The sequence below is a fragment of the Drosophila tropicalis genome, unplaced genomic scaffold (assembly GCF_018151085.1).
Source record: "Drosophila tropicalis isolate 14030-0801.00 unplaced genomic scaffold, ASM1815108v1 contig_130, whole genome shotgun sequence".
NCBI lineage: Eukaryota > Metazoa > Arthropoda > Insecta > Diptera > Drosophilidae > Drosophila > Drosophila tropicalis.
Genome location: NW_027172573.1, coordinates 267,762 through 295,571, shown reverse-complemented (window position 1 = coordinate 295,571; position 27,810 = coordinate 267,762). Strand labels below are relative to the sequence as shown.

The 27,810-nt window shown below is 40.6% G+C and overlaps 8 protein-coding genes across 9 annotated transcripts; 4 read left to right on the top strand and 4 right to left on the bottom strand.

Moving 5' to 3' along the window:
• Nucleotides 1-336: 336 nt before the first annotated feature.
• On the bottom strand, nucleotides 337-1,241 carry LOC137581098 (SET domain-containing protein SmydA-8-like). The gene has a single exon (XM_068295270.1). It carries the CDS (start codon nucleotides 1,234-1,236, stop codon nucleotides 337-339), a length of 900 nt encoding a protein of 299 aa, XP_068151371.1. The 5' UTR covers nucleotides 1,237-1,241.
• A 994-nt stretch (nucleotides 1,242-2,235) lies between these two features.
• Vinc (vinculin) lies at nucleotides 2,236-10,212 on the bottom strand. 2 transcript variants are annotated; one of them, XM_068295522.1, is made up of 6 exons: nucleotides 10,067-10,212; nucleotides 8,193-8,307; nucleotides 3,937-6,133; nucleotides 3,741-3,871; nucleotides 3,262-3,660; nucleotides 2,236-3,194 (listed from the first exon to the last, which is right to left on the bottom strand). In XM_068295522.1, exons 2-6 carry the CDS (start codon nucleotides 8,247-8,249, stop codon nucleotides 3,087-3,089), a joined length of 2,892 nt encoding a protein of 963 aa, XP_068151623.1. In that variant the 5' UTR covers nucleotides 8,250-8,307; nucleotides 10,067-10,212; the 3' UTR covers nucleotides 2,236-3,086. The 2 variants fall into 2 exon arrangements, with proteins under 2 accessions (XP_068151623.1, XP_068151632.1); XM_068295531.1 differs by lacking the exon at nucleotides 10,067-10,212 and adding an exon at nucleotides 8,068-8,103 and having other exon boundaries at nucleotides 8,193-8,275.
• Nucleotides 10,213-11,469: 1,257 nt separating this feature from the next.
• On the top strand, nucleotides 11,470-12,129 carry LOC137581089 (histidine-rich glycoprotein). The gene is made up of 3 exons (XM_068295260.1): nucleotides 11,470-11,487; nucleotides 11,547-11,614; nucleotides 11,692-12,129. The coding sequence occupies exons 1-3, from the start codon at nucleotides 11,470-11,472 to the stop codon at nucleotides 12,056-12,058; spliced, it is 453 nt and encodes a 150-aa protein (XP_068151361.1). The 3' UTR covers nucleotides 12,059-12,129.
• A 546-nt stretch (nucleotides 12,130-12,675) lies between these two features.
• Nucleotides 12,676-14,199, top strand: Ubc7 (ubiquitin conjugating enzyme 7). The gene is made up of 4 exons (XM_068295631.1): nucleotides 12,676-12,965; nucleotides 13,077-13,158; nucleotides 13,232-13,491; nucleotides 13,548-14,199. The coding sequence occupies exons 1-4, from the start codon at nucleotides 12,923-12,925 to the stop codon at nucleotides 13,664-13,666; spliced, it is 504 nt and encodes a 167-aa protein (XP_068151732.1). The 5' UTR covers nucleotides 12,676-12,922; the 3' UTR covers nucleotides 13,667-14,199.
• Nucleotides 14,200-16,000: 1,801 nt separating this feature from the next.
• On the bottom strand, nucleotides 16,001-18,108 carry LOC137581392 (inositol polyphosphate 5-phosphatase K). Its single transcript, XM_068295621.1, has 2 exons — nucleotides 17,853-18,108; nucleotides 16,001-17,762 (listed from the first exon to the last, which is right to left on the bottom strand). The coding sequence occupies exon 2, from the start codon at nucleotides 17,759-17,761 to the stop codon at nucleotides 16,253-16,255; it is 1,509 nt and encodes a 502-aa protein (XP_068151722.1). The 5' UTR covers nucleotide 17,762; nucleotides 17,853-18,108; the 3' UTR covers nucleotides 16,001-16,252.
• A 71-nt stretch (nucleotides 18,109-18,179) lies between these two features.
• Nucleotides 18,180-19,733, top strand: pck (Claudin superfamily protein pickel). The gene is made up of 3 exons (XM_068295848.1): nucleotides 18,180-18,429; nucleotides 18,489-18,697; nucleotides 18,761-19,733. The coding sequence occupies exons 1-3, from the start codon at nucleotides 18,351-18,353 to the stop codon at nucleotides 19,241-19,243; spliced, it is 771 nt and encodes a 256-aa protein (XP_068151949.1). The 5' UTR covers nucleotides 18,180-18,350; the 3' UTR covers nucleotides 19,244-19,733.
• A 372-nt stretch (nucleotides 19,734-20,105) lies between these two features.
• LOC137581534 (trypsin eta) lies at nucleotides 20,106-21,818 on the top strand. The gene is made up of 4 exons (XM_068295824.1): nucleotides 20,106-20,259; nucleotides 20,855-21,056; nucleotides 21,110-21,395; nucleotides 21,454-21,818. The coding sequence occupies exons 1-4, from the start codon at nucleotides 20,205-20,207 to the stop codon at nucleotides 21,799-21,801; spliced, it is 891 nt and encodes a 296-aa protein (XP_068151925.1). The 5' UTR covers nucleotides 20,106-20,204; the 3' UTR covers nucleotides 21,802-21,818.
• Rab27 (RAS oncogene family member Rab27) lies at nucleotides 21,809-27,619 on the bottom strand. The gene is made up of 3 exons (XM_068295837.1): nucleotides 27,148-27,619; nucleotides 22,543-22,822; nucleotides 21,809-22,481 (listed from the first exon to the last, which is right to left on the bottom strand). The coding sequence occupies exons 2-3, from the start codon at nucleotides 22,699-22,701 to the stop codon at nucleotides 21,948-21,950; spliced, it is 693 nt and encodes a 230-aa protein (XP_068151938.1). The 5' UTR covers nucleotides 22,702-22,822; nucleotides 27,148-27,619; the 3' UTR covers nucleotides 21,809-21,947.
• Nucleotides 27,620-27,810: the final 191 nt, after the last annotated feature.

Below are 27,810 nucleotides of genomic sequence, written 5' to 3'. Positions count from 1 at the left end.
GATAGATAACAATTTGAGGTGAAATTTGAATTTTACTCACATTTATCATTCATTTAGTTTTTTTTTTAATAAATATCTTACAAATCGACTCTTGACGAAAGTCAATTGGTAGGTATATTGGTAAATGATTCAGACTTATCAACCGCACGTCAGGGCCGGATTCGGCATCAGGGTTCGTAAATCTGTGAGAAGAACTATACTTGTCTGAATTCTCAGACAATTTGAGATCTTCAGATAACGCAGATTGCTTGTTCCTTTTCGGTAGAAAGTAGAGAATCCGGCCCTAACTAGTGTGACATGTGTGAAGCTCCCATCTCCCTGTTGCCCTACCCCACGTCAACTTACTGTCGGATCCTGACATCTTGGACACTGGCAAATGAAATGCTTCGTCATGGCCAGAAACAGTTTTCTGGCCAGAGTCGACCACAACAACTTGGCATATGTCATAGTTATTTCAGTTCCCTTGGGTATGCGCTCAGTGGCACACACCACGATGGTCTCTCCATCCTCGAAATGATGTGCCGCATTCGGTGTACAGTGGTGATTGAGCAGGCCAGCCAGCGGAAAGAGAGCACGCACCAAAATCTCATTACCACCCACCCGGCTGCGGCTCTCGAAGGCATTTGTATTGAAGGCGCAAATCGTGCGGTAGAAGTAATCCAGCATGTCCTGTTCGTGGGGAAAGTGTTCAAAGCAATCGGCAGCTCGTTGCACCTCCTTCATGTAGTAGCGATCTGCATTGGCCTGCATGGCGTAGAGTAATTGGCGTTGTTTCTCCGTCAGGAAGAAGCATCGCACGACACTGAGTATCCGCAGGGCTCGTGGTTCGATGCGTTCTGTGTCCTTTGGCTTCCATTTGCGGAACAACTTGCACTCCAATTGATGCCGTTCGGTGGGACGGCAACTCGAGCAAACAGGCAGGCCACAGCCGGAGGGGCAAAGGGCCTGGGCATCTGTGTCGCAACCATTGGGCAGGTTATAGCAAATGGTGCAGGTCCGCAAATTGCTCGATCGGTGTGCAGTGGGGCCCACCAGGAGCGTATGCTCCCGGAAGAGCTCTTCGCCCTGTTGGATGTCGCGTATGGCGAAAATTCCGCGACCCGATATGGGCGAATCGGCCACCTGCCAAGCGGGCGACTCTGGACGTAACGCTCCCAAATTGCTGTCAATTAGTTCGGCCAACTCTTGGGTGGAGGCGCTTATAGCCATTTGTGGCGTAGGCATCGATGACAGCATCTCAACGAAGTTCTCTCACGTTCAACGAGCGGGCAACTGATCCGCCAGCAATCAGTGAAAAGGAAACGAAACTAACGCTGCGGCAGTGGCCCCACCTCGCGCCAATATAAACACATACTAATGTATATGTATGTATGTACATAAACCTAATTAGCCAGGGACAGATTTGCACTAAAACAGTCCACAAACTTAGGGGGCACTGTGATAGAATTCTTGAATTTATACCAATATGAACTGATAAAACTGGAAAATTCATTTAAATCGATCACAAACATTTAAAAGAAACAAGCGGAAAGAGTTGCGTTCTTGATTCCTTAGATCAAGCAAACATAATTTAAAACTTGAAATTGGAATATTTTTCCTGCAACTTTTTCTTGAATTTTACAGTTTTTCTCTACAACCGGCACTGATTTTCCATCGGTAGATGTTTTCTAAATTTAGTTCTCGTTACTCGGCGATTTCCAGTTATTGCTTTCCGGTGGAGGTGGTTAAAATAAATCATCTCATGTGGTTGCATCACTTCTGACCTAATTTTCGGCTTCTTCTGTTTTTCTTAGGTCAGCCTAAAAGCAGGCAATAGATTTTACCAACATTCGTGTAACTCGAGCATTAAAAAGATTTGAAAACATTTTTCAATTCTTGATACATACAATAGTCATTATTGTTGTTGTTGTTTTTTATTTTTATTATTGAATATGACACATGTAAATACAACATACTCGTATATTTTGTTGATCAATATCAGCTTTTGTTAGCTAATCAAATTAAATTAGTTTATAAAATCAATAAATGAACAATTAAAATGCCGCCAGTTAGTAATAAGTTCTACACGGGTTTTGCATGTGTGGGAGACCTAAGTATGTACATCGTTATGTATTTATTTATATACATTGCACTTGGGCAGCAATTCTTGTTGCCACCCACTCGAGATATATTCCCTGGGGGATTTCTGGACTCCAGCCACATTTCTTTTTACGGAGGATGCGGTAACTCTCTTGATTCAGTATGTACATTGAAAATATTGCTTTCATTTATTGCACTCTTATATAATTAATTTTACATGTACAAAAACAAAAAGAAAATTCTTTCAATTAAGTCGGCGTACCGACTTTTGGATACTCTGTAACAAGAATTTTAAAAGCAATTGAACTCTATACCCTGATACACAACACAGCAATCCAAAAGAACAATTTTTTAAGAGCAATGCTTATTTATATAAAATCTAATTTTTATGTGTGTTATTATCTACGCAGAATTGAGAGGACGATATTATGTAAGTGTGTACTATATACAGTGTATAAAACATATTCGGTATCCCATATCGATAAGGTCCTCTTAAACATTTTGACTATTAACATCGTCGAGTGTGAATCGACCAGCAGATTAAAGCATTATATATAATTATGTATATATGTATATAGGTCCTTCGATACTGCCGTTGACAAAGCTAATAAGTAGAACTTGTCTTGACAAACATCAAATCTATATGCAGGGTAATTCATTACTTTTACCTTACAGGGTACAGGGTACTTATGTGAGAAGAAATAAACACAAAAAAAAAAAAAAATCATACACAGGGTAACCGAAAGGGAATTGAAGAGAGTTTAAGAAAGCACATAATAAATAATTGCAGGGCGGGACGGGACGTCGCAGGGCAGGTTAGGGCTAAGGGGCGGACACTTAATAGATGGAAGTACAAATGGAACAAATTAGAGCAATACGCGTATTAAATATGATTAAAATAAAATTCATTAATATTAGTTTTTGTTGGTAGGATGTTGATGTTGGTTGATTTGACATGGCGATGGCGATGATGATGACGCTGATAAGGGGAACCCCCCTAGTACGTATTAGTACTGATACCAGGGCTGGCGGCGCACCCATTGCAGGCGATTGCTTGTCTGATCTGAACGTATCTTGATGCTGGCTCCCTCGGCGGCACGGACTGTCTCCTTGACCTGGCGACCAAAAAAGAGAATGTTTAGGCATTAGGTTCAAATGGAAAGTATTTGATTGTGATCTTACACTCTGCATCAGGTTTTGGGCATTGCCCACCAGCATTTCAGTAGCTTCACGATCCTCATCTGAGCCTTGGGCACCCAGCATGGTTGCTTTGACCGTCGATAAGATCTTCAATTGAGTGCCTATGGTCGGGATACGCTCGCACACCTGCAACAGGTTGGTGCGGATGCGACGATCTGTGCACTGGCGAGCCAATTCCTTGGCCAGTCGTGTTACATCCTCAGAGGCTTCGGCAATCTTCTTGGCTGTGGCAATCAGTTCGCGCTTGCTGCCGCGCGAGTCCGATAGAACCAATTCGCTGAGTCGGGCCATTAAAATGGCCATGCGTTTCGCAGCAGCAATGATCTCATTGTCCTTGGATGACCACTGACGTACCTCTTGATGCAGTCCGCGGGCGGCAATCTAGAATACAAGGAGTCGAGGACAAGCCAAGCATTTCAATAAACATACTACACAAGGAGAGAGGGAGACGGAGAACTTACAAGAATGGGTTGATTGGCATGCGGCATAGTACGGAAGACACCCTCATCCTCATCATCGGTTTCTGGTGGCGGTGGACGTGTGGGAGCCAATCCCTCTCTAGGCAATGGAGGACGTGGTGGAACCCGCTCCGCTGAGGGTTAAGAAAAACAACGTTGTGTAAAGCAGGCAGATTAGAAATGTTCTGTAACCACTTACCATTTTGTTGGCTTAGATGCAAGGCACTCAATTCTGGAATTGGCGGCGGTGGTGGCAGTGACGTGGGCAGTGGTGGAGCCTGTGGAGGAGCAATGGCTTCACGCACGCCTCTCACATCGCCCAAAAGGCGTTGGAACGAATTCTTCCATGCGGCAGCAGCAGCCGGGTCGCTAATATTTGTGGCCACCAATTTGGCATCGCCTACCATGGCGGGTAGGGAGCGTTCCAATCGATTGGCCGCCTCAGTCAGGCGATTGATGAAGACAGGATCCTCGGAATTGTCAGCCTCCTGCTTGGCCACCAGCAAGACTCGATTGATCAGGCGAGCTATATTCGAAGTGTTGTCCACCATCTTCTGCGGTTGACGATTGTGTATGGCTTCCTCGCAGAGCTTGGCATAGACCTGCATTTGTTCCTCGGAAGTCTTAATGAAATCCGCGGGATCGGTGGCCTGGTCGCATAGCGTACGCATGCGCAATACGGTATCAGCGTATTGCTGCTTAAGATTCTGCAAATGTTCTTCGGCTGCCTTGCTGGCGGGATAGTTCATCCTTATGCGTCCGGCATTGATCAATTGCGGGGTCAGCGAGTCGACCTGAGCGGCAGAGGAGAGTAGGATTTCAGCAATCTTCTTATTTCCACAGGCACCGCCAGCAGCCACCATGCGCGAAGTGCGGGAAGCGCGATCACTAAACGCCTGCAAATTGTTCGATTTCTGATTAAAATTCTGCTCCCGGCCGGGTGTGCCTTCCGGCAGGAGGACTGCCTCAGTGAACTGTTTCAGGGGCGTGCTAACATCCATGAAATCTTGAACAATCCTCTTGACCAGGGCATCTTGAATGGCCGCCTTCAGTTCGTAGAGCTTTTGTGTCAATTGCTTGGCGGCCTGCTTGGCGGCAGGACCCGTGCCAGCGGCCTGTCGCTTCAGTCGCTCAACCTCGTCGCACAGCTGCATTATTTCGGCCTTCTGATGACCAGGACACCCCTCGGCTACCTTGCGACCCTCTTCTACAATCAGATTGATAGCCCGCTCGCCCAAGCCACCATCGTTGACTTCGGGATGCTGCAGCCACTTGACCGCCTGCTCTAGCCGACCCTGGATTGTGTGAGCTGTCTGCTGGACACCGGCCTTGTCGACGCCCTGAACAGCTTGACGCACTAGACCCTGGAGTTCGGCAAGACGTTGACGTATGCCTTGGGCCAATGATTCTGCCTGCGGGGAGCTGCCCTTACCCTCTTGACGCAACTCGCCTAGAGCATTGGCCATAGAGGAAATCTCGTCGGCCAATTTTCGGATGGGATATGAGTCTTGGGGCAGGCAGCGTTCCGAAATTTCGTTGGCATTGTCAATCACCTGGCGCAATGCCTTCTCACCGACGCCTCCACGCAGGGCATACGGATTCGAAAGCCACTCATTGGCCAGTTCCATCTTATTGTTTATGGCATTCGACAGCTTCTTAAGCACCGTGAGATTATCTAATTCGCTGGTATCCTCGTCATACGTTGTCAGCTGAAGAACTCGGATAATCTCCTGCAGTTCATCACTCATGCGGCCGGCCAAATAGTTGCGATTCTCGGCCGCCTCCTCGGACCCCTTGCCCTGCTGCTCCACAATATGTATATAGACCTTCATGCTGCAAATGAGAATGGGGGCCAGAGTTTTCACCTGCTCCAGACAGCGAACCAAAATCTCGCTATGCACCTGATGGGTTAGCTCCTTCTCGCGAGCCCCAACCTCACGCGACACCTTGCTCAGACAAGGTGACAAATCCTTGAGGAATTGCACCAAATCCTCCATACTATTAATCACCTCTGCCACGGCCAGATAGTCCAGCACTCGCTTGCACTCCTGTATTATCTTGCGAACCTCGCTCTCATCAAAGCAGAGCAGCAGCGAGGAGGTGCCCTGCAGTATGCCGCGGCTTCCTTCAATCAGCTTCTTGCGCGCCGGTCCCGAATAGGGATCAGCCCGCAACATATCGGAAGCCTCCTCGAGCAACTGCGAGGCAGTCTCCACGCGATGCAATGCCGTTGGCATGTCCTGGCGGAGCATCTTATCATCGGAACTGTTGATAGTCTCACGGCCCACTTTCACTAAATTGGCCACAGCAGCGGAAACCACCTGCACCGGCCGGCTAAGATCCGGCATGGCATTGCCATCCTCGGCCTCTTCATGTAGAATAACAAGCCGAGAAACCTGTAGATGCGAAACAAATCGGATTACCAATAGCTCTTAGTGACGACTTTCTAAATCGATTTCAATCAAACTATTCTCATTTATTCCTACAGATGATGGGAAACATAATGAGAGATCATTTGTGATGAAAGAACATTTCTATATTTCCAATCCTAATCTAACTTACCGAATCTGAAACGTTTTCAAGCCGACTTCTTGGTATACCCTATCACACTCCCACTCTCACACACGCACAGCCACTCATTGAATTGTTCATCGATTCATTCATTGAATAAATATTGTGCGTGGGCCAATTATTGTAAATCAGAGAGCAAATGCCACCTGTTCCACAAGTCATTTGCCGGTTTCTAATTTTAGACGTGACGGTCCAACCGAAGTAAAGCAACAACCCAATCGAAACAAAACCAAAGCCAAAGCAAACACCAAACAGACGCAACTAATCTTTAATCATTCATTTAAGCTAAACTAAGCTAAATGGACTAAACAAAATGACAACAGGGGGAACCAGACTAAAGGCTTACTCCTCCTCACCCCCAACAAATTGTCCAATTAGTGTCAATCCCATGTATTAACTATTGCCATTGCCTCAATATTGTGAAGGGTAGACCTTGCCACTAATTGTTGATTTGCATCAAATTGTAATTCTTAAAAAAAGGTTATTAAACAATCTACCGACAGCTTTCCGCTTGTTTATTTTCATGACTTTCGTTCTTTGGTCATTTGTTGGTTTAATTAATTATGCAATTAGCATCACCTGTATCCATCTATGTATCTCTCCTTCACCTTTATTTATATTTATAATTTCCCCTCTAGCTACCATATCTAATGTATATCTTGTGGATATGTGTATATAATGTATAATGTATAAGATATAGCTAAATGTATGTACATATTGGACAATGGTGGACAAAAGTATTATCACAACAAATTGTTTTTGACTTTGGGAGTCTCTTACGAACATTTGGCTCAAAATAAGAAGGTTTTCTTGGCCTAACTTGGTCTTTCTTTCTACAGTTTAGTTTGTTTTTACTATTCTCGTTTCAAATTCGTAGCGGCATTTAAGGCCTTGCGTTTGAGCCTAGTTTTCATATGGTCATTAAAGTGTATAAAACGTAAGGCAAAAGCTTTAATTAAAAAAAATGTTGTCAACAAACTATTGTGCCTCACTGTGTCTATATTCTCTACGGTTGTGCGTTGATTGATGTGCTGAATGATCATTATTTCTTGTTTCTATTCATGACTAATCCAATAGCCCCTTATTAACCTTCCCACCGTCCCACCATGCCACCATTTGGGGGATTGCTTTTTTGGCACACTAATTTTCCGACTTTTGCCCACCTACACCTTTTGGTTCATCACCATCAGGCAGCCACCAATGGTTACCACATGTTGCAGCACCTTTGGGGGCTCCGCCTTATTCCTAACATATCCGCCACCAACCCCCTTCCCCACACCCACACCCACCACCCACTCTCACCCCCTTCCCTTGCCGGTTTTGCTATGATTTCATTTTCTTGCTCGTAAATGTTTTTATTTTGCTGCTATTTTTGGAACTCGGCCAAAATGAAAAACAAAAAAAAAAAAAAAAGCAACAAGGAAAATCTCATCATAGTCTTCAATTTTGGCTGTTGTTGTTGGTGCTTTTATTTATTAAATTAAAATTCTAGTTGTGTCCTCACCGTGTGTATGGCTGGGCTTCAGGTTGGTTTTAGGTTCTTCTCTGATCAACATGGCTATATCTCATTTATTTTTAGCATCGTTAAAAAAAAGAAAATAAAAACGTATCCGAATTCGTTAAGTAACGCGCAACTTGATGGAAAATGAACGCAAACATGGAAAGGTCTAACAGAGAATGGAGATATATGTACATATGTACATATGCACGATGTTATGGCACTATATACTTTAGGGCAAAGTCAATGTTTGCAGTTTACCTTTTTCGGCATATATGTAGAAGTACGATTTCAAGACTTTGGCATTGAAAACAAAATTTGCTTTAGATCTCTTAAGATAATCCTTTACAGTTAATACATGTATATATGTATACATAAATTCTTACCTGTTGAGCCACAGGATCTAATATGCTCTCAATTGTTTTCGTGTGAAAAACGGGCATCTTGTCCTCAGTTAAGAAATTTATATATATGTAAAGTCGGTTCTAGTTTCAGTGGCAGCTGAAAATAAAAGTGGATATGATATATATACATAGATAACGTATCTCCAACTGACGAAAGAGTGGGAAAAGATAAGAAACAAACAACATCATCCTTTCTTATTTTACCCACAATTTCGATTTGAATTCTAAAGAATTTATTTTGTGTCTCGCCTCAAAGTTTTTATTCGCTTTAACCGCATGACGCATATTCTGTGAGGTCATACTACTGCCCCCTCCCCCCTCTCTATGAGCACAACGAAAAAAGAAAACATCAGAGAATCGAACCCCAAGCTAAAGAATTGATGACGCATTAGTCGGTGGTATTTTCCGCACCCTTTTGGCCATGATTTACGAAAAGAACAAGCTAAACGAAACAGAAGAAAATCACAACAAAATGCCAAATGATTGCCATCGATTGTCCATTGCGACTAAAAGGCGCCCCCCTTAGACCTTGTTATTAATGTATTTATATAGATTTGGTTACCTCACACAATTGGCCAAAACATATGCATACATAGGTACGCAAATTGCAAACTTTAATATGGCCACTTTACATACACCTTCAAATACATGCATATGCATGTACATATGTAGATTGATATTTCTATATATATTTTTGGAGCATTTTGCTTTTCCTTTGATTCGTCAACTAAAAATCTATAATGGAAACAAAAACAAAAAACAATTGTGTGGGTTTGGGGTTTATTGACTTGCCCCAACGTCTTTGGCCATTTATGGTTAACAAAATTGTTGCACAAATACACACACACATCCATTAATATTTCTATAGAGAGTTATCAAAGGAGGAGGGCGGGGTAAGGCGACAGACACATAGTCAATGTCAATCGAACAGGTTGATGATGCCAGAGAAGATAGAAACCAATAATTGATAGTGAAAAATTGCCATAAAAAGTCAACCGTTAAAGTCTACGACTTATTCACATAATTCAATTTCAATTTTGAGTTTTGAAAAAAATAGAAAATAACTCAGTCTCTCGTCACTTTGATGTTTCATTGATGCTCTGTTTCCCGCATGCCACGAAATGGAAGCTCCACAAATGCATATTCCTCTATATGGCACACACACACATGCACATGCAGATGCATTTATTGCGGTTAATTCCCACTAATTTATTGTTATGGATGAAGGGGGTGTCCATTGTTTTCCCACCCCAAAATGATCGTAAAGGGCGCGCGCAGACCGTTTTATTGATCGTATGCATGTACATACATACATATGTATGTATGTATGTATGCATGTGCGCGCTGATGCGCGCGCGGTTGTATGCATGTACATACATACATACATATGTATATTTGGATGAATGTATGCAAGTTTGTGTGTGTTTATTTAGGGCAATGATGAAATTTTAACATCTTGTGTGAACACACACAGACACAATAATTTTTTGATTGTATTCACATGTTCTGCTTATTAATTGTCATTATTTTATACATACATATACATACATACATATGTATATTTTTTAAAGTGACTTCTGCTTCTGTTGCCATTGCTACTTCTTTTCTCTCTATCTCTCTTTCATTCACCAATACATTAACACTGACAGAAAGCAACAATTGGTTTGTACACATACACACACTTTCAAAAAAAAAAATCAAATTATGACTTATTAAAAAAAAAAACACAACAAACTAATATGCAATCAACAAATTATTTACATATACACATATGAAAATATATGTAAATTCAAATATAATGTATGTATATACATACATATGTACATATGTATAAGTTTATTTCATTTCATTTTTACTTTTTAAGTTTTGTTTGTACGCCGTCTTTTGCTTCGTGGTCGGTTGTATTTGCCGCTGTTGTTGTTGTCGTCGATATCGCCACTGCGCCCCAACTTGCTCTTGCTGGCCCGACTGTTCTTTCGATACTAAAAAAAGATTTCCGATGGGGGCGCACACACACACTCACACAGCCATTCACATTGTCATATGGGTCAGACGCGTAGCCGCTAAGCGCTACAAAAGGGGAACCAAACTATTCAAGCAATTTAATAAATTCTACTTGACTAAATTCTATGATCTACAAGTGTTAATGTTCTTCAAAGTTAGTAGAATGGCTAACCGGTTACAATAATTTGAAAATTGTAATGAAATGAAGTTTTCCTAAAGAATTAGTACAAAGAAGAAGCGTCGTAAGGTGGGAGTGCAATGTCTACATTATTGTGTACTTTATATATTTCAAAACCTGCTTAAGCATAGAAGTGGGGATAATGAGGCCCATGGACTAGCAAAGACCCCTTTTGGGGCAGGCTATGTGTTGACATATGTACGTGCCTGATCTTCGTTGTTCTTCTTCTTCTGCTTCTAGCTGATATTTTCATTGCCTATCGATAACCCATAACGATACATATTTAAATTGAAATATGAATTCAAATCTAGTAGATTATTCAGCAAATTTTAAACAATTAAATAATTGAAACAATTTTCATTTTCTTGCGTAATCGCAAGACATGCAACCAAATGTTACATACTTGCTTATTATTTATATGTAGGTACATGCTACATAGGTACATATATGCTACATATTCATGTATGTACATATGTACATATGTATGTAGGTATAGCAGATATTAAACACATACCCGAACTTATTTCCGTTGACTGAGTTTGCTGGTGTTGTTGCCTGGTATCTTCCGTGTACTGTGGGGCAAGAAAAGACAGAGAAAATATAACTGAAAGCTAAAACGCAACGGAGAAATGGGCATAGAAATTTGCTGATGCACCGCTCAATTTAAGGAGAAGCGGCTTAAGTATGAAAAGAAAAAAAAACTTGGTAAATGCAGTGCAATTACAAGTGGTTAACTTTGCAGAAGCACCGTCCACCAAGCCACCCACTCATTGATGACACGAGGGCGGAGGAGTCGCTTTTGCTCAGACCTAGTCCATCGACTGTGGAAATCAAGTCAAATTGTAGGTTTTTAGTTGGATCGACTCGTGCGCGCATGCGCGGAAGCGAAACAAAGTGCCGAGGCAGCCACATTCCAGGCAAAAGCGAATAGAGTGTGGAATGGGAATGGTTATGGTTGCAGTTGCTTATAAAATTGGGCTAACTCTGAACTAGCAATCATAACACTTGGAGCTATCACAGAAACCGCATCGTTGTCGTAGTACATTTTTTTCCATTTTTTTCTTCAAGCTACAAATTATGGATATTCGTTGTGAGGTAGGGTTTCTGGGAACTCTGTAAAGGATAAACTAACTACTACATCATTTTTCCCACAGTTGTTGAAGCTATCAATCGTTGTGGCGTTGCTCATACTATTAATCGGTGTGCAGCAAACAAACGCCGGGTAATATCCGTCCATTTCACAAAAGCATTTAATTTCTCATATCAGTCAAAATCTGGACTAATACACTTTTCTTTTAGACATCAAAAGAAGAAGAAAATTATCATCCATGTCCCGGTACACAAGAAGATTGAAAAGCACATACACACAGTGATCAAACATGTGCATCATCATCACACCAACAATCCCATTGTTCTCAAGGAGGAGAAGAAGATTATTCACGAAGAAGTGCGGCCCATTCAAATACATCAAACCAAAGAGCACATTCACCATCATGAGAAACATGAGCACCAGCATCAGCATCATCACCCAATTCATGAAGTAGCGGTCGAGCCGGAGGAAGAACACATTCATCATCATCATAACTATGAGCACAAGGATCGGGATGACTATATTGGTGCAGGAGGGGGCGGTGGTAGTGATGGGATTAGCAGTGAGGAGCGCTGACTATGCGGGGCATGCGCGGAGGAGTGCACTGATGCCGATGTAGACTGAAACCAAAATCGAAACAAAACCAAAAACACCCACTCGAAAGGTGATTTCCATGTTGTGATTCTCTAGGGCTAATAGGTATGGAAGAGGATTCAATTTTTTTGTTTTTTTTTTTTTTTTTTTACACTAGTAAATAGTTTAATAATGGGCAATGCAAAATAAATAAAATTTTTGTTTTAATGTGAATTTATTATTGAAGGGAACGTTAACAGCATTTTTTTTTGAGATTTTTAAAAACCGATATTTCAAACGATTCTTATTACAAATTATAGCATTGCCATACTACTAGCACTACTTAATTTTCTAGTTGTGTGGCAGCTCGGTTAACGGCAAAGCCGTTTCGCCTTTTCCAGCCCTGAGATGTTTAATTAAGATGTTTAAGTTATGTACTTAAACAATTACCACAAAGTCATTGCATATCTTTTTTCTATTATGAATTTGTTTAATAAAAACATTAAAGTGGATTGAAATTCCACATAATTTAAGGAATTTTTCCTGCAATTTGTCATTATATCGATATGAAAATTTTTAATCGATTTTGCGCTACCGATAAATTTATCGATGGTTATCCAGCTCTACTATATAGTAGTCATAGGAAATTATTATTATTTGCACATACACTAATGACACATTTTACATAAATAAATAATTAAAAGCCAATTTCGAACGTCGTGTCTACTGCTGCATCCAAATCTGTCAGCGTCGTAATAAGACCAGGGAAGACAACGACGTCAAGCCGTGGTGTGGGCAAGGGCGAGAGTGAAACTTATAGAAAAGCGACACCTGGACACGGGAAAAGAAATTCGAAGTGGAGGGCTAATGGCTGGTTCAGCGCTGCGTCGCCTAATGGCGGAATATAAACGTAAGTTGATTGGCCAGTTAAAGGGAATAAAAAATAGTCGAATCTTCTAATTTTATATATTGTTATTTTCTCTGCTGGCTGTACACACCTGCACAACGATTTGACCTGTAGAGTTAACACTAGATCCACCCGAAGGTATTGTGGCTGGACCCATCAGCGAGGATAATTTCTTTGAATGGGAGGCACTCATTGCGTAAGTTTCTTAATATTTCCAAATTAATTGTCTGCACCATACTTATACTCGTGTGCTCTTTGCACTTTGACAGTGGACCTGAAGGCACCTGCTTCGAAGGTGGCGTTTTTCCGGCCCGATTGGTTTTTCCAGCCGACTATCCACTGAGTCCGCCAAAAATGAAATTCACTTGTGATATGTTCCACCCCAATATATTTGTCGATGGACGAGTTTGCATATCAATTCTACACGCTCCCGGCGATGATCCCATGGGCTATGAGCTATCGGCCGAACGTTGGAGTCCAGTCCAAAGTGTTGAGAAAATTCTTTTAAGTGTGGTTAGCATGTTGGCGGGTAATTGAAGAACCCATGTTGCTCATATAGCGTTAGTTACATGAATTTTATTTTAGAGCCCAACGATGAAAGTGGAGCCAATGTGGACGCAGCCATCATGTGGCGCGAAAGGAGAGATGATTTCAATATTATTGCGCGGCGTTTGGTGCGCAAGACACTCGGATTACCCACATAGAGGAAATTCCACAACTACTACCAATATTCCCTATGAACCATGCAAAGTAAACACACAGAAAATGAAGCAAACAAAAAAAAAAAAAAAGAGACAAATATAAATCAGTTCCACCCCCCTTCTCTCGCCAAGTTAGCTAAAGTGAAGAGACAAAATAATAAAAACCTGGCAATATAATCGGCTGTTCCTTGGGCCATTCCTGTTAGCCTTACCATCTTTTAGTATTGCACATTATCTTAATTTACCCTTACCGCTACCCTATGTTTCTCCCCATCCAAATTTCCGCCACACAAATTTTTGTACCTTCGTTTTGGAATATTCGTTTATTGCGCAATACTCAGCTGAATTTGAAAACTGTCAGCCCACAATTGCCACATTGGACTCTTCTTTTTTTTTTTGTAATTCAACTATGTTGCGATTATTTTCTATATAGTGTAAACAATTTATTTTGTTGTTGATTTCGCATACTTTTAGGCTTTCGAAAATGTGAAATGGAGCTCAACTCTAATATAATTAAAGAAAAAATTACAAGAAAAGATTGGAATTTAAGCAATTTATTGCATTTCTTTATGTCTGTACTACCGACTCTGTTTATATGCGTGTATGTATATATTTCTCACATTTTATGACTAGTCGTATCTTTGTTAATTGACTGAACTCCTTGAATTCAAATTCTTGTGACCTAGTCAATTGCAGCAGTACATACATATATAAAGGCATTAAGTTTGGCGTGTTTACACTATGCAGCAAGTTTAACGACATTCTTTTTTTTTCCTTTAACAACTACATATGTTATGTTATTCATCTGGTCTATAGGCATGTGTAGTAGTGGCTTTGGAAATATGGTCCACAGTCTATACTTAAAGGTATTTTTAAATGCAAATATGAATTCATTTTGATAAAAAAATTAATTATATGCCGATAAAATCTACGTATATGGTATCTATACATCTAGTCAGCTTACTCGGTCAATGTCTCAGATGATTTTTATCTCGAAACCCTTGAGGAATCAATATTCAAATCGATATCTAATCTCTAAAACATCCATTAACTTGGCATAGTTGTTTTGGGATTTACAATATCTATATACCTTGACATTGATTGAGTTTATATGTTGAATCTTTATAGGGTTGCATATGTATGTATGTGTGCTTGGCCAATATCCGAGTTAAAAATTTGTATACTACTGCCCCTTTAAGGGGTATTTGGAATTTCTAATTGTTTACGTTGCCTTATTCGACAGTACTCATTTTGAATAATATCATCGGAAAATTTAAAGTCCATATGCACTTTTTGCAGTGAGCAGAACTTTTAAAATTTGCTGGCACTTTAACTCATAGACAAAGTATCCAATTAGTATAAAATCTTAACATGAAAATTTTACAAAAAAAAAATCTAGGTTAGCCACAAATTTAAGGTTTTTTTGTGACTGGTATAACCAAAATCGGGCTTGGGTTATCAAAGTATTTATCTTCAACGCATAAATCGCTTATTTGTTAAAAAATTTCATTTAAAAAAATAATTTTAAAGTACAGACTATATTTTAAATTCTCAAAACCATCCCCAATTTTTAGAGCTTGCACTGAGATAGCTTTTTAATTGACATTGACATTGGCCATTGACATTTGTATTATAATTTTTGAAAGATTCGAATTTTTAAGGCCGTTGGGTGTGTTTTCACACTAACTTGTCTTTTGTCATATTGAAATTTCTATAAAGAGGTTTTTAGCTAGCAAATAGTAGCAACACATACATTAGAATAGTTTTTGTTTAGCAACTGCTTCTATTACAACTGTTTAACTCACTAGTTTATTTTAAAAATACCTATAAAAATGATATCAGTACAGACTAACGTTCAAGTGGGGTTAATTAAGTCTAACAAGGCGTTAAGACTGTTTCATTTCAGTTCTCTCATATACAAATCAACTGACTACTTAAGGTTTTTTTGACCTAGTAACTCTGAACTCTTAATTAAATAAGGGGCCGTCTAGGCATGGGTACAGGTATGTACACACTTTCGTACATAGTGTATTTATAATATTGAAATTTTTGTTTGCTTTCTCCCAACATACATATGTATATAGTTAAATGGTTCTCACAGATAGTCTAATTTACATATATCTATGTATGTATGTGCATATATGGTCAATCGTGAGCAAGAGAGAGAAGACAGCAAACCGGTTAAATATTTCTAATACTACGCCACTGAACACCTTCATCGTCATCATATTTAAAAATAATGAACTGAACGTAACGAAACACGTAATCACTGATGAAATAATGCATGCTGGAATAATTAAAATAAAGAGAGGGCAGGGAGGTAGGTCGGCACAAAGGTGGGAGGTAAACAGTCATTTTACTATACATAATTGTGTATTTGTGTATAATCATATAAAAATATAGGTATACGGTATGTTTTTATGTATAGATTTGGTTGGTATTGTTGAACGAGAGCAAACTTAACAAAAGGCACACACAATAATAATAATAATAAAGATAAAGCTATGGGACAGATAAGGTAAAAACAAAGAATTGCAAGAGAAATGAAAGCATTTACTAAAGAATAAAGATGTCCAGGGCCTCGGCTAGTTAGTCAACATGGTATTCGGTGCGATGCGGCGATCCTTGTCGCTTTTCTGCAACAAATACACTGCTAATCCCAGCCAGACTTGTGACGCCTCGTATGCCCGTACTCCGGAAATAGATAAGTAAATATTGTTCGCCATGGCGTAGATCGACATCGTCAGCAAAGTCAATGCGCACCTGTTCCTGTTGATTGGCCTCCACTTGGCGTCGCAAGCGCTGACGATTTCTGTGATGATGGTGACCGCGACGATGCGGCCTTGGGTTATCAAAGTATTCATGTTCATTATTCGAATCTGACGAAGTGGGGGACTCGGCCTGATTGACGTATTCATAGGCCGAATAGTCTGCCAAGCTAGCATAGTCCACCGGAAAAATTCCAATCCAATCGTTAGCACCCTCTTCAAATTCGGCCTGCTTGCGATACTCGACAGTGTTCTCGTCGCCAATGCGCCACACCGACATTGAAGAGAAGGTGACACCTGGTACTCGGCAATTGGGATAAAGTTTAATGGTAAAGTCACTTGTCACTGGCTTATGATCACTAATATTGTATGCCGGATGTGATTTATATGAAGACTGCTCAATGGCCAGCTGCATTTCTGGCTGCCGATTCGATGGCTGAACGGCATACATTATGCGATCCGTCCAGGCCGGCCGACGCTTCAAATCGTACTCGGAGGTCCCTTCCTTAAATTTGAATGTGGGCGGAAACGCGGGAAGACGTTCGTGCATGACCTGGAATGCCTGTTGACTTTTTTCGCGCACCTGATAGAGTTGGTCTCGATGAATCAAATCCTCGTGTTGTTTATCATCCCGCAATGCATCCCTCACCTCTGATGAGGAATCATTTCCCTCAAGCCGGAAATTGAGATCGCCAAACCAAAAGACATAGTCATGATCGTAAATCTCTCGATAACGCTTAACATGATAATGATGATGCTCCAATATCTGCTTGTAATCTTCAATTCTCTCATCCAGCTGATGGTCATGGGCAGCCAGATGAGCCACCACAAAGGCTAATCCGCATCCATATAGCGTAAAGCGTACACTCACAGCTCCCTTGTTGCCCCAAATGCCACCGAAGCCAGTGCGTGTAAATTCGGCCTCAATGTCATGTAAATGCTCCACATGCTGGCGACGCACAAACATTGTCAGCAGCAGGCCCTGCATTTGCTCCGTCTTGAAGGCCACATAGTTGTATTGCCGCAATAGCTTCTTTGCCTTATGCGTCCAGGGATCCTCCTTGAAGAGGCCGAGCATCTGTTGCTGTGGCTGTGCATTCACCTCCTGCAATCCTAGTGCATATATGTCGGGCAAGTGCGAAGTGTCCACATCTGCTCCAGCATCGTGAATGCCGAGCAACTGACGCAGTGAAATGTTATCCGGGAAACGACTGCCCACATTCCAAGTTACAACATACACCCGATATGTCTCCAGCTGTTGGCGCTGATTTGAAGCAGCAGCAGCGGGCGCACTGGTTTCGCTCGTGTTTGCGTCCGTCTGGTTGCTCATCCTAATGTGGACATACACAAGCACACGTACATAAACACACACACTTGTTAGAAGATAAAAAGCTTTACATTTTGTAAATAAAGTTACTCACTTAACAAGTTGTTTTTTTATGTTTTTTCCTGCGAATAGCCAGCCAGCCAGTAAGTGATTTCGTGAACAGCGCCCTCAATGGATGGGTGGCTCAATAGTGGTGGCTTGCAATTGTTTTTGTGGGTGGCAGAGAGGTGTATGGGCGTGAGTATTCATGTAGTCAGTAACGATGGTATTGCCAGTTAATTGTCAGTTTTAAGGCAAAAGAGTCATGACACAATCAAAAGCTTCGGAATGCATTTTCAAAAGTATCAGTTTTGTTTGCCTATCGATTAAACGTCCATCTCAAAAATGCGAACCGATAACTTTACTATGAGTTCATATCGGCAGCTGGGCACACTTACGAATTGTTTTTTTTCAACGGCCCCAGCCCCACCTTACTGAATCTAGGGTGTGTACAAAGTTTTTGTAATATTTTATTTGTTTACGCTTGTTTATTGTGAGTGCAGCATATCAATTTAGTTGAATTGATAGAGAATTTGTGGTATAAGCCAGAAAAATGCGTGAACTGAACAAGCAGCAGTCGCAGGACACCACTGACAACAGCGTGGAAAAGGGCGACTATCCGCGAGCCACAAGTGAGTGACACAGATGAGATCAAATTTACGACGGTTGCAATGTATCAATCCCATTTCAGATGGCGTTGTCTTCGGTGCGATAATCACCTTTGCCAGTTTCTTCGTACTGATGATGTCCTTCTGCTCCCCCTATTGGATTGAGTCGTACGAGGAGACACACAGTAGCTTCAAAAATATGGGCCTCTGGCAATACTGTTTTAAGAATTTTGTATATCCAAAGTATCAGTTCCCCAAGCAGTTCACCGGATGTCATAATATCTTCTCCCATGTAAGTGAAAGCGTGAATTAGATATCGATGCTTTTTTTTTTTAATTACATCTAGTTTTTCTAGGAATACTATGTGATACGTGAATATCTGTTGCCTGGTTGGCTGATGTCCGTTCAGGGTTTTGTCACCATGTCATTCATCATTGTGTTTTGTGTATTGACGCTTCTATCGCTGACCATCATACGATTACCGCTAAAAGCAGTCCTCCAATATGAATGGCTCCTGGTGCGCCTTTCATTCCTTGGAACAGCTGTATCGTCGCTTTTCATGTTCCTCGCTGTGTGTATCTTCGGCGGGTGTGCCTATCGTCGCGATTGGCTTATGTATCCAAAATTCAATGTGCTCGGCTGGTCATTTGCTTTGGCTGTCGTCACGTTTATGCTACTTGGATTGGCTGCACTTATTTTACATCGTGAGGCTCGGCAGGCTTACGAGGCTCGTGGTGAACAAAAGAATCTGGTTATGCAAATGGAAATGCAGGAGCCGGGCTATCAGCCACCACGTCACCATCATAGCCAATCGCGCAGTCTCCAGGGTTATATATAAAAAGAACACAAAATAGTGCACAAAGCGCCTAAGCATACGCATCGTAATATTACACAAAATCATACATATATACACATGTATGTACGCATCGAACTTTAATGCATTCCAATCAACAAAAATATTTTCTGAATCTCCGTCCAAATGTGTGTAATCCTATTATACACAATCTCTACGTATCTCCTGATGCCGTCCAAGTGCCTTTACAACAAATTGAGTTACATTGACTCTTGAATCATCTTTTTATACTTACCCACAAGAAATCGAAATGACAAATGTAACCAAAAAGCATTTGACCCACATTATATACACACATGCATATGCACCTTAAAATGTATATGTAGTAAATGCAATTAATATTTACACATCTAACGAAAATTTCATATTATTATAGGCGATGATCGATTATCGTTTGTATATTTTTTATGTATCCTCATTTTATACATTTATTAAAAATCAAATTACAAATACATTTAAACAGTTTACACCATAATACGAGTTTGTCAAGATTTTGCTCAGTGCTAGGATATGTACATATTTGTTTCGATGTATGAAGATATTTGGTAAGGATAATTTTAAACTTCATTCATAGATTGTCGTTCTCTCTTAGATTCGGTCGTGAACTGCAGTATATGGAATATATGTATGTATGTTTATTTTTCATTTTCGTTTTCTGCTTTTTGATGGTTAATATGTTTTCTTTCTTTTGCTCTCCGTTATCTAGTTGCTGTATTTGCTGATAGTATGCCAGTCTAATTGCCAATTGGTACTCAATGTAGTAGCACCCTCCTATATCATTATTTCTTCTTGTTTCTTTTGTTTTTTTTTTTACTTGCCTTATTAGTATTTTAGTCAGAGCAGGGCATTGGTGGAACTCGGTTGTGATTCAGATTGATTTTGTATTGAGGAGAGAATATTTTTCTCTCTGGTTTTCCAGCATCTAGTCCAAAAAAAAAAAAGGAAAATGACGCATAGCATTGCTCATTTTTGCCTGTGGCTAGTGGTTTGTGCTCCAATGCGTAAGTTGAGAGGTATTTGTGGTCCTTGTGAGAATCCTTTGATGTGATAAGATTGTTGTATCAGATGTTGACAGAGTTTAATGAAAATGCAACAAAACAGAACGGAAATTGACATAAAACATCATTGCCGTTTGTTTTTTAAAGATAAAGCTTTCGGGGCCGATGTCAGAATTATATATGTATGTACATATGTATAAACAGAAATCTAGGTAATGACTTAAACTACTTATGTACTACCATAATACCTATACGAATGTCCTCCATATATGTATACATATATATTTTGAAGCTTACGATGATAAGTATTGGGTATTTCCCTTTACATCGCTGATAACAAGTGAAGAACAATTTTGACTTGTTCGTAGAAGTATGTAGATAAAGCAAAACAGTGCTGAATTTTGATTTTCGATTATGTTGAGAAATGAAACGATACTATCCATTACATATTGTAACCAATAATCAGATCGGTACGAGACGTTATCCGATGGCATCTGTGCAAGACTTTGGCCTCGTTTTCATTTTGTTCAAATAACAAGGACTGTAGCGAGTGAACAAGTTGATTAGTTATCCTTTAAGTTGGAAATCTTTTGTTTAGTTACTCTACAGGATCTTGGGCAGATCCAGCCCACACCACAGCCGCGTATAATCAACGGCACTGCCGCAACTGTGGCCGACACAAAGCATTTGGTGTCCATACGTCTGAGGAAGCATGATAAGAACTTCGGGAGTGGTCACATCTGTGGCGGATCCCTTATAGGACCGAATAAAGTTCTCACTGCCGCCCATTGCCTGTACAAGTGAGTTGTTTGTCTTCCGTCCCATTGTATCTACCAATTTCTTTCCCAATCAGCACTGGACGCAAACGGTATCGTAGGGCCAGCGAGTTCATTGTGGTCATGGGCACTCTGAATCGGTTCGAACACGTGAATGGCACCATTGTGTCGGAAGTTACCTCTATATCCTACATGAACACTTTCACTCCGGATAGTATGCGAGACGATGTCGGTGTAATGTTTCTAAAGACGGGATTACCACCAAATCGCACCCACTTGACTGTGCAGCCCATAGAACTGGCCACGCAGCCAACGGGAGCGGGTCGAATGTGCCAGGTGTCCGGTTGGGGCAGGACCGAGCAGGTAACGGTACGAACAAACGATTCGGCAGTCTTTTAATCGTTTCCATCGATTCCCGTAGAGCTCATTATCGACCATACTGATGACAACTAATGTCAGCACCATTCGACACCAGACATGCGGTCTAATATATGGCAGTGGATTGCTTCCAGGCATGATGTGTGCCGGCCGACTGCAAGGAGGCACTGATTCCTGTCAGGGGGATTCTGGCGGCCCATTGGTGTACGAGGGACGATTGATTGGGGTGGTCTCCTGGGGCTATGGTTGCGCTGAGCCTGGTTTGCCCGGTGTCTACGTGGATGTCCAATACTATCGGCAGTGGATCGATGAGCGCAGCAAAGCATCCATCCTGGCTGAATCTAGAATGGCCTATTTAATATTGCTTTTCACCTTATGCCTAATGAAATAAATTTCTTTTTCAACAAATCAACATTTATTTACAGAGAACACACACTCAGAAACACACATAAAAAAAAAACAAATACACCTACAACAAAAGGAAAATATTGAGTCAGAACAAGCAGGTGAGGTGGTGGCCACTTGCTCATCCTTCCTCTAACAATTGCAGTTTCGTCGATGCGCGGTAGCATCAGCGTCATTGTCCCGTTCATGGAGTCGGAGCAATTCCGATCCATAGACCATATTGGGCAAACATCTTGATTGAGTCATCAGCAAGGATAATTCGCGATTGCTCATGGCATTCTCGATGCGTTCCATGACACAGCCCACCAGCAGCTCCATGGCTTGCTGCACATTGGCTCCCGTGCAGGCGCTCGTCTCGATGTAGGGCAGACGGTAGCGTTGCACCAATGCCTGGACTTGTTCGCGACTGACCACACGCATCTGCAGCAGATCACACTTGTTGCCGCAGAGCACCACGTCCGGCTGCTCCGAGTAGGCGTGCATGCGTAGTTGCTCCAGCCAATTGGTTATCTCAAGGAACGACTTCTCGCTGGTCAAATCAAAAATTAACAAAAATCCCATGGCATCGCGATAGAAAGCGGTAGTTAGCGAACGGAAACGTTCTTGTCCGGCTGTATCCCAGATTTGTAGGTGGATACGATGACGACGTCCACGGGAATTGTATACCTACGGATCAGATAGATGCGATTCCACTGGCGGTAATTAACGGTAATTAGTCTCTACTCACCAGTCGCTTTTCGCGAAAATCAATGCCAACTGTGGATATGAATTGGGAATGAAACCTTCCATCGGTATACTGGTAGAGCAGGCAGGTCTTGCCCACTCCCGAATCACCCAGGACCAGGAACTTCAGCAGATAATCGTAGTCAATGTTAGCTATGGCCATTTTATCCTTCCCTATTTCTCAAAAGGCAGTCCCACTGACTTAGTAATGATTTTGGGGAGCAGTCGTCCAAAGAAGAAGCAAAGTCATCCTCCTGATTTTCCTTTACATTTATGGGGATTGGCTGCAACGAGAGCAAAGAATAAAATGAAGTACATAAGTCGACTCACCGACTTCGGTATACAGTGTACCACCTGAAAGAACTGTTTGACATTTTTTAGACCAAGTGAATGTACATATGTATAAAAGATACTTTTGTTACAAGCACATGCTATCTCGTTCACTCTTAAGAGCTCTTACGTTTATGACCCACTTAGTGGAAAATGTTTATATCCTTAACTTTGTTATTTTTAGTGCGATTTTGGCCAAGTTTAATATAAGATAGCGAAATTAAATAACCAAAACTGGTGGCTGTAGCTCTCAAAGTCTGCAAAAAAATCAAATTATTCAAACTGCGGGGGCGAATGGGGCGTGGCTGAAATTTGAAAAAAAAACTTGATCTGCCTGCATACTACCTGGGGCTATATACCGAATTTAAAACTCTCTGGCTCTAATAATCTCTGAGATCGGGTTGTTCATACAGACAGATCAGAAATATATGTACTCCAGGGGGAAACGCTTTACTCTGCCTGTTACGTACATATTAGCGACTTTAATATACCATTTAACCCGATAGATGCATGGTATAAAAAGGCTCTAGGGGATTAAGGGGGGATTAAGTCGAAATAGCCCTTTTTAATAAAACATAATGATTAGACTTGGAGGCTCCACTTTTGACTGTGTTGTGAAATTTTTAAGCATTTTATTTCAGTTTCCCGTATTCATTCCAGTTCCATTTTATTTATACTTTGATTCAATTAAAAGCAATGGCAAGTGATTCAGTTTTAGGGGATGGCCAGCCACTTAACTTGGTAGACATCTTCATCCCAATGTCTCTCTACAACAGACCGGGCAGACAAGTGAAGACGAGTCAACTTCACTTCCTGCCAATATTTGAAACTCATTAAATCTGGATTTATTGATTTTCTGTCTACTTCCAATTCTATGCCCCTGTGCCAGAGCTTAAGACTCCACCTCAAGCTTCTCCCCTTCACCCATCCGCTTTGACATGGCCACAAAAAAGATGGGGTTGGAGTTGGGGGAAGGGAACAGGAGCAGGAGCAGCAATATTCTAAAAAGGCATTTCAAGATTTCAGGCGCACATTTTTCGTTTCGCTCGTTTTCTTTTGAAAGTTGGGCAAAGAATTTTCGGGCTATTGTTGGGTTTCCCTTTGTTCCTTGTTGTCGCAAAAATAATTAAACAAATAGCAAATGTTTAAAGTGCTTAGTAGGCTCCCTAAAAGGGCGACCACATAATTCTACTGCAAAGGAATTTTTTTGTTTGGTTGCTTTTGCCTTCCCACCCATCTTCATCTTCATCATCATCAACATCATCATCATCACCTCCACCTCTCTATGCAATATACTAAATAAGTATATCTCTTTCCCTTTCCGAGGCAAAGCGGATTAGAACTGAGTGGAGGGGGAAAGGAGGAGAAAGAGGAGTCGGGAGCAGATGGAGGAGGCAACCAGGAGGAATTATAGTATTGGTGGTGGGGTAGCCAGCTGTTGCTAGACAACCTGACGCCCAGTTTCGAGGCCGGCAAGGTACTGTACAACAAAATCAATTAACTAACCAGCTGCTTTCATAGTGGCAATTGATGCCACAAAGTTCTAGTTCGTGTTGCAAATTAATTTAAGATCGCGATTTGATTGAAAATTGCACTTAAGAGCTGTACGAATGCATTCAAAGCATTGGCGACTCTGAGTACTCACTTATTCGAATCGAAACCTAGTAAATCCATCTTGGACACCGAATGAATAAATGATCGAATCATTCGAAATGTTTCAGTTTCTCAAGTACTCATTAAATATATTTGTCTTTGTTCTTTGAGTACTCCTAATATTTTGAGTATGTTTTAATTATTAATTATATTTAACAATGGTACTAAATGATTATTCAAAATCGCTTAAAAATGATTAGAAATTTGTTTTAAAAAACCAATAATATTTTTTTATTATTAATTTTGTAAACAATTCTATTCATTTAATTCACACGAGCATTGAATGAATGAATGAGTTCGACTCATTGGCGAATATAGAAAATATATATTGAGGGTGGGAAGGGGGTTATCCATTTAGATCTGAAAAAAGTCCAACATTATTTGAGGAAGCGATGTTTAAGAGATGTCCAAGCCACTTGGACTCGTCCTTGGTTTGACTTGCCTCCATTCAATTCATTATGGGAATGACTGTCTAAAATGCCGATTTGCAAACATTCTTACATATTATTCCACTAAAACACTCCACAATAGTTGCTTAAGATTGCTTTGCCTTCTAGTGTTGGTTTTGCTTAAATTGATTGATTTGAATTCACTTTGCGTTGCTATGCAAATTAGACGCAATCCTTCAACTTTCTGGACCAGTGTCTAATAATTTCTGATGACACGAAACATGTTAATAATAAGCAGAAGCTACATCTGTGTGTGTCCCCACAGTCCCCCCTGCCCCACCTGTCGCATTCGTTGTCTCTTTTTGTCGTTTGCATAGTTTGCAATAATGAATTCTTCGAAACGCCTTCTGGATGCCATTTGGCCTGTCTGACTATGCCAGCCTTCGGACGCACTCGACGACATTGGTTAGTCTTATAATTTAATTTCCCATTGGCTTTATACTGCATGTCTATGACGAAGGTTACTCCTCCGCCATCCTCCACCGTTCCATGCTCCGTTCTCGGTTAGAAGAGCCTGTGGGCTTCCATTTGTCTGTTGTTGCTGTCGTTCTTGTTGTTGTCGAGTGGCCTTTATCAATCATAAAAAAGTTGATACTTATGATATGCCATTCGTGGCAAAGAGAACACATTGTTCGAAATGACAGGTAAAAGGGCCAGAAATTGGGAAATCAAATTTCATATGGTAGCAGACGTTACATTGAAAACAAATATATTTTGGAATTGGTATCTCTATTTCTATGGACTCTTCAAGGATCTACGCATCCTTTATAAATATGAAATAACTAAAAGAAACATAATATTTAATGTAACCGAATCAGTGAAAGATAATTGGCTGCTTAAATTGGTTTTATCTGTGTGGGCACCTCCGAGTTGAATTGAAAATCTGGTTTTTCTTAAGCCTTCCTGTCAAGAGGGACACAATTTTTTTTTAGTAAAATAATAAATTGCAGTTACATTTTTTGTCGAAAATAAATCCTGTTTGGTATAAAACAGGTTAAATGTATTTTAAAAGGATTAATTTGAAGTTCTTTTTAGCATTGTTAAGGACTATTTTATTACGGATTTGGAGGCCGAAGTATTTAAAAACCAAAATGTACAAAATATTTGTTTTTTTTTCAATGCTTTTCATATAATCAATAATATAAATTTAATGGTTTTTGTGTAGATCTTTAATAACGTTTTCTAACCGATGATTTTTTAATATAAGATATATTGGAATATCTATTATTAGGAGTCCAGGACTAAACCCAAGTCTCACACTTTACATATTTATATAGTTATAGGGATATTCCCGAATAAAGGGAAAACATTCAAATAAAATGCAGGCAAATTTCACTTTAAATAAAATAAATAATATACATATATGTATATGAATATGTACATAATATATGTATGTGAATAAACAATATAAATAAACTATGTATTTACTTATGTACAAATCTGCCTAAAAAAAATAAGCACTTCCCCTCTCACCATCTATCATCATCTCTCACACTCTCTCTCTTTCTCTCTCTATCTATCTCTCTTTTCGTCAGACCCACAGTCTCCTTCTCATCTAAGTATATCTTTGGCTTTGTCTGGCTTTAGCTGATTTAAATTTAAAACATTATTGATTTCAAGGTTTAATTGCTTGATGCTTGTATATTTTTACACGCCCAGGTCTTGAGTTGGCTTAAAAATCGTTTACCCCATTGCGTTAGGGGGCAGGAGTTGGGTAGGGCCTATTATGTGTGGACTGCAATTAAAACTGAATAAAGTTGCACATAAAAATAAAAGTGTTGCAACCACAAGACATTTGCATGAGATGAAAGCACTCTAGTGGCATCAACCCCTTCCCCCGCCAAACCAAGGTGAAGTGACCATGAGAAAAGGTAGTGCTGCTGTCGCCTGGGTAGAAGGATAACAAGATGATGGAGGTGGGGAAAGGGGTGGGGTGCAGTGGCTTTCAGGTGAGAGAATTGGACTCGTCTTTGTAGTTAGGTAATGCACATTTGCTCGTTGCTATGAATGGACACCTACAAACATACATATGTACATATATATGTACATACATACATACATGCATATATAAATATTGTGCAGAAAGTTTTGGGCTGCTTTGATTTTCAAACGATTTCCAATTAAATGCAATCTACGCATTATTGAATTTCGTAGAAATGTAGAGTTACGGAGCTCACCTGGCAACCACATATGCATCAGTCCCTTGGTCCCTAACCCACACAACAACGCCTAAAAGGCATTTCCGTCGTCACGCGGTTTCTCCTGCTGACACTTTGAAAATATTTTTCGCGCGCTACTTTGTCGCTCGGGTTTGGTGTTGGCTCAGGTGGCAAGGATAAGGGATAAATAAATATCTAATCAATTTGTTTTGTGGCACGTACGAGCGCGAACACACATAGACACTCACACTCACGCACTCACATACACACGCAGTTTGATTAGGATGCTTAAGCTTGGCTAACGGTTATTTTTAGCGCAATTTCTTTGCTTTTGGTTCACCACCAACAGAAACAAGAACAAAAATCATGAAATCCTTCGAGTTTGATATGACTCGCGAGTTACTGTTAGACGAAAGCAACCCAAGTCAACCCAAGCAATGCCAAGTTCAATGTCAAAGCCTTGTCCCAAATTTGTGGCACGACCTGTTGCGGTGCGTCGCCGTTTACTGACTGATTGTTGCTGATTGTGGCGCGCAGCACACGAAAAGGCCCCCAAAGCTTTGCTTTAAATTTGCCAACAGAGATGCCAACTCGCTCGATTCCGCTCAAAGCTAACACGCCGAGATATCCTTTGAGAGGTAAGATATTCAATTCCTTATAAATATATGCATTCATAAATTC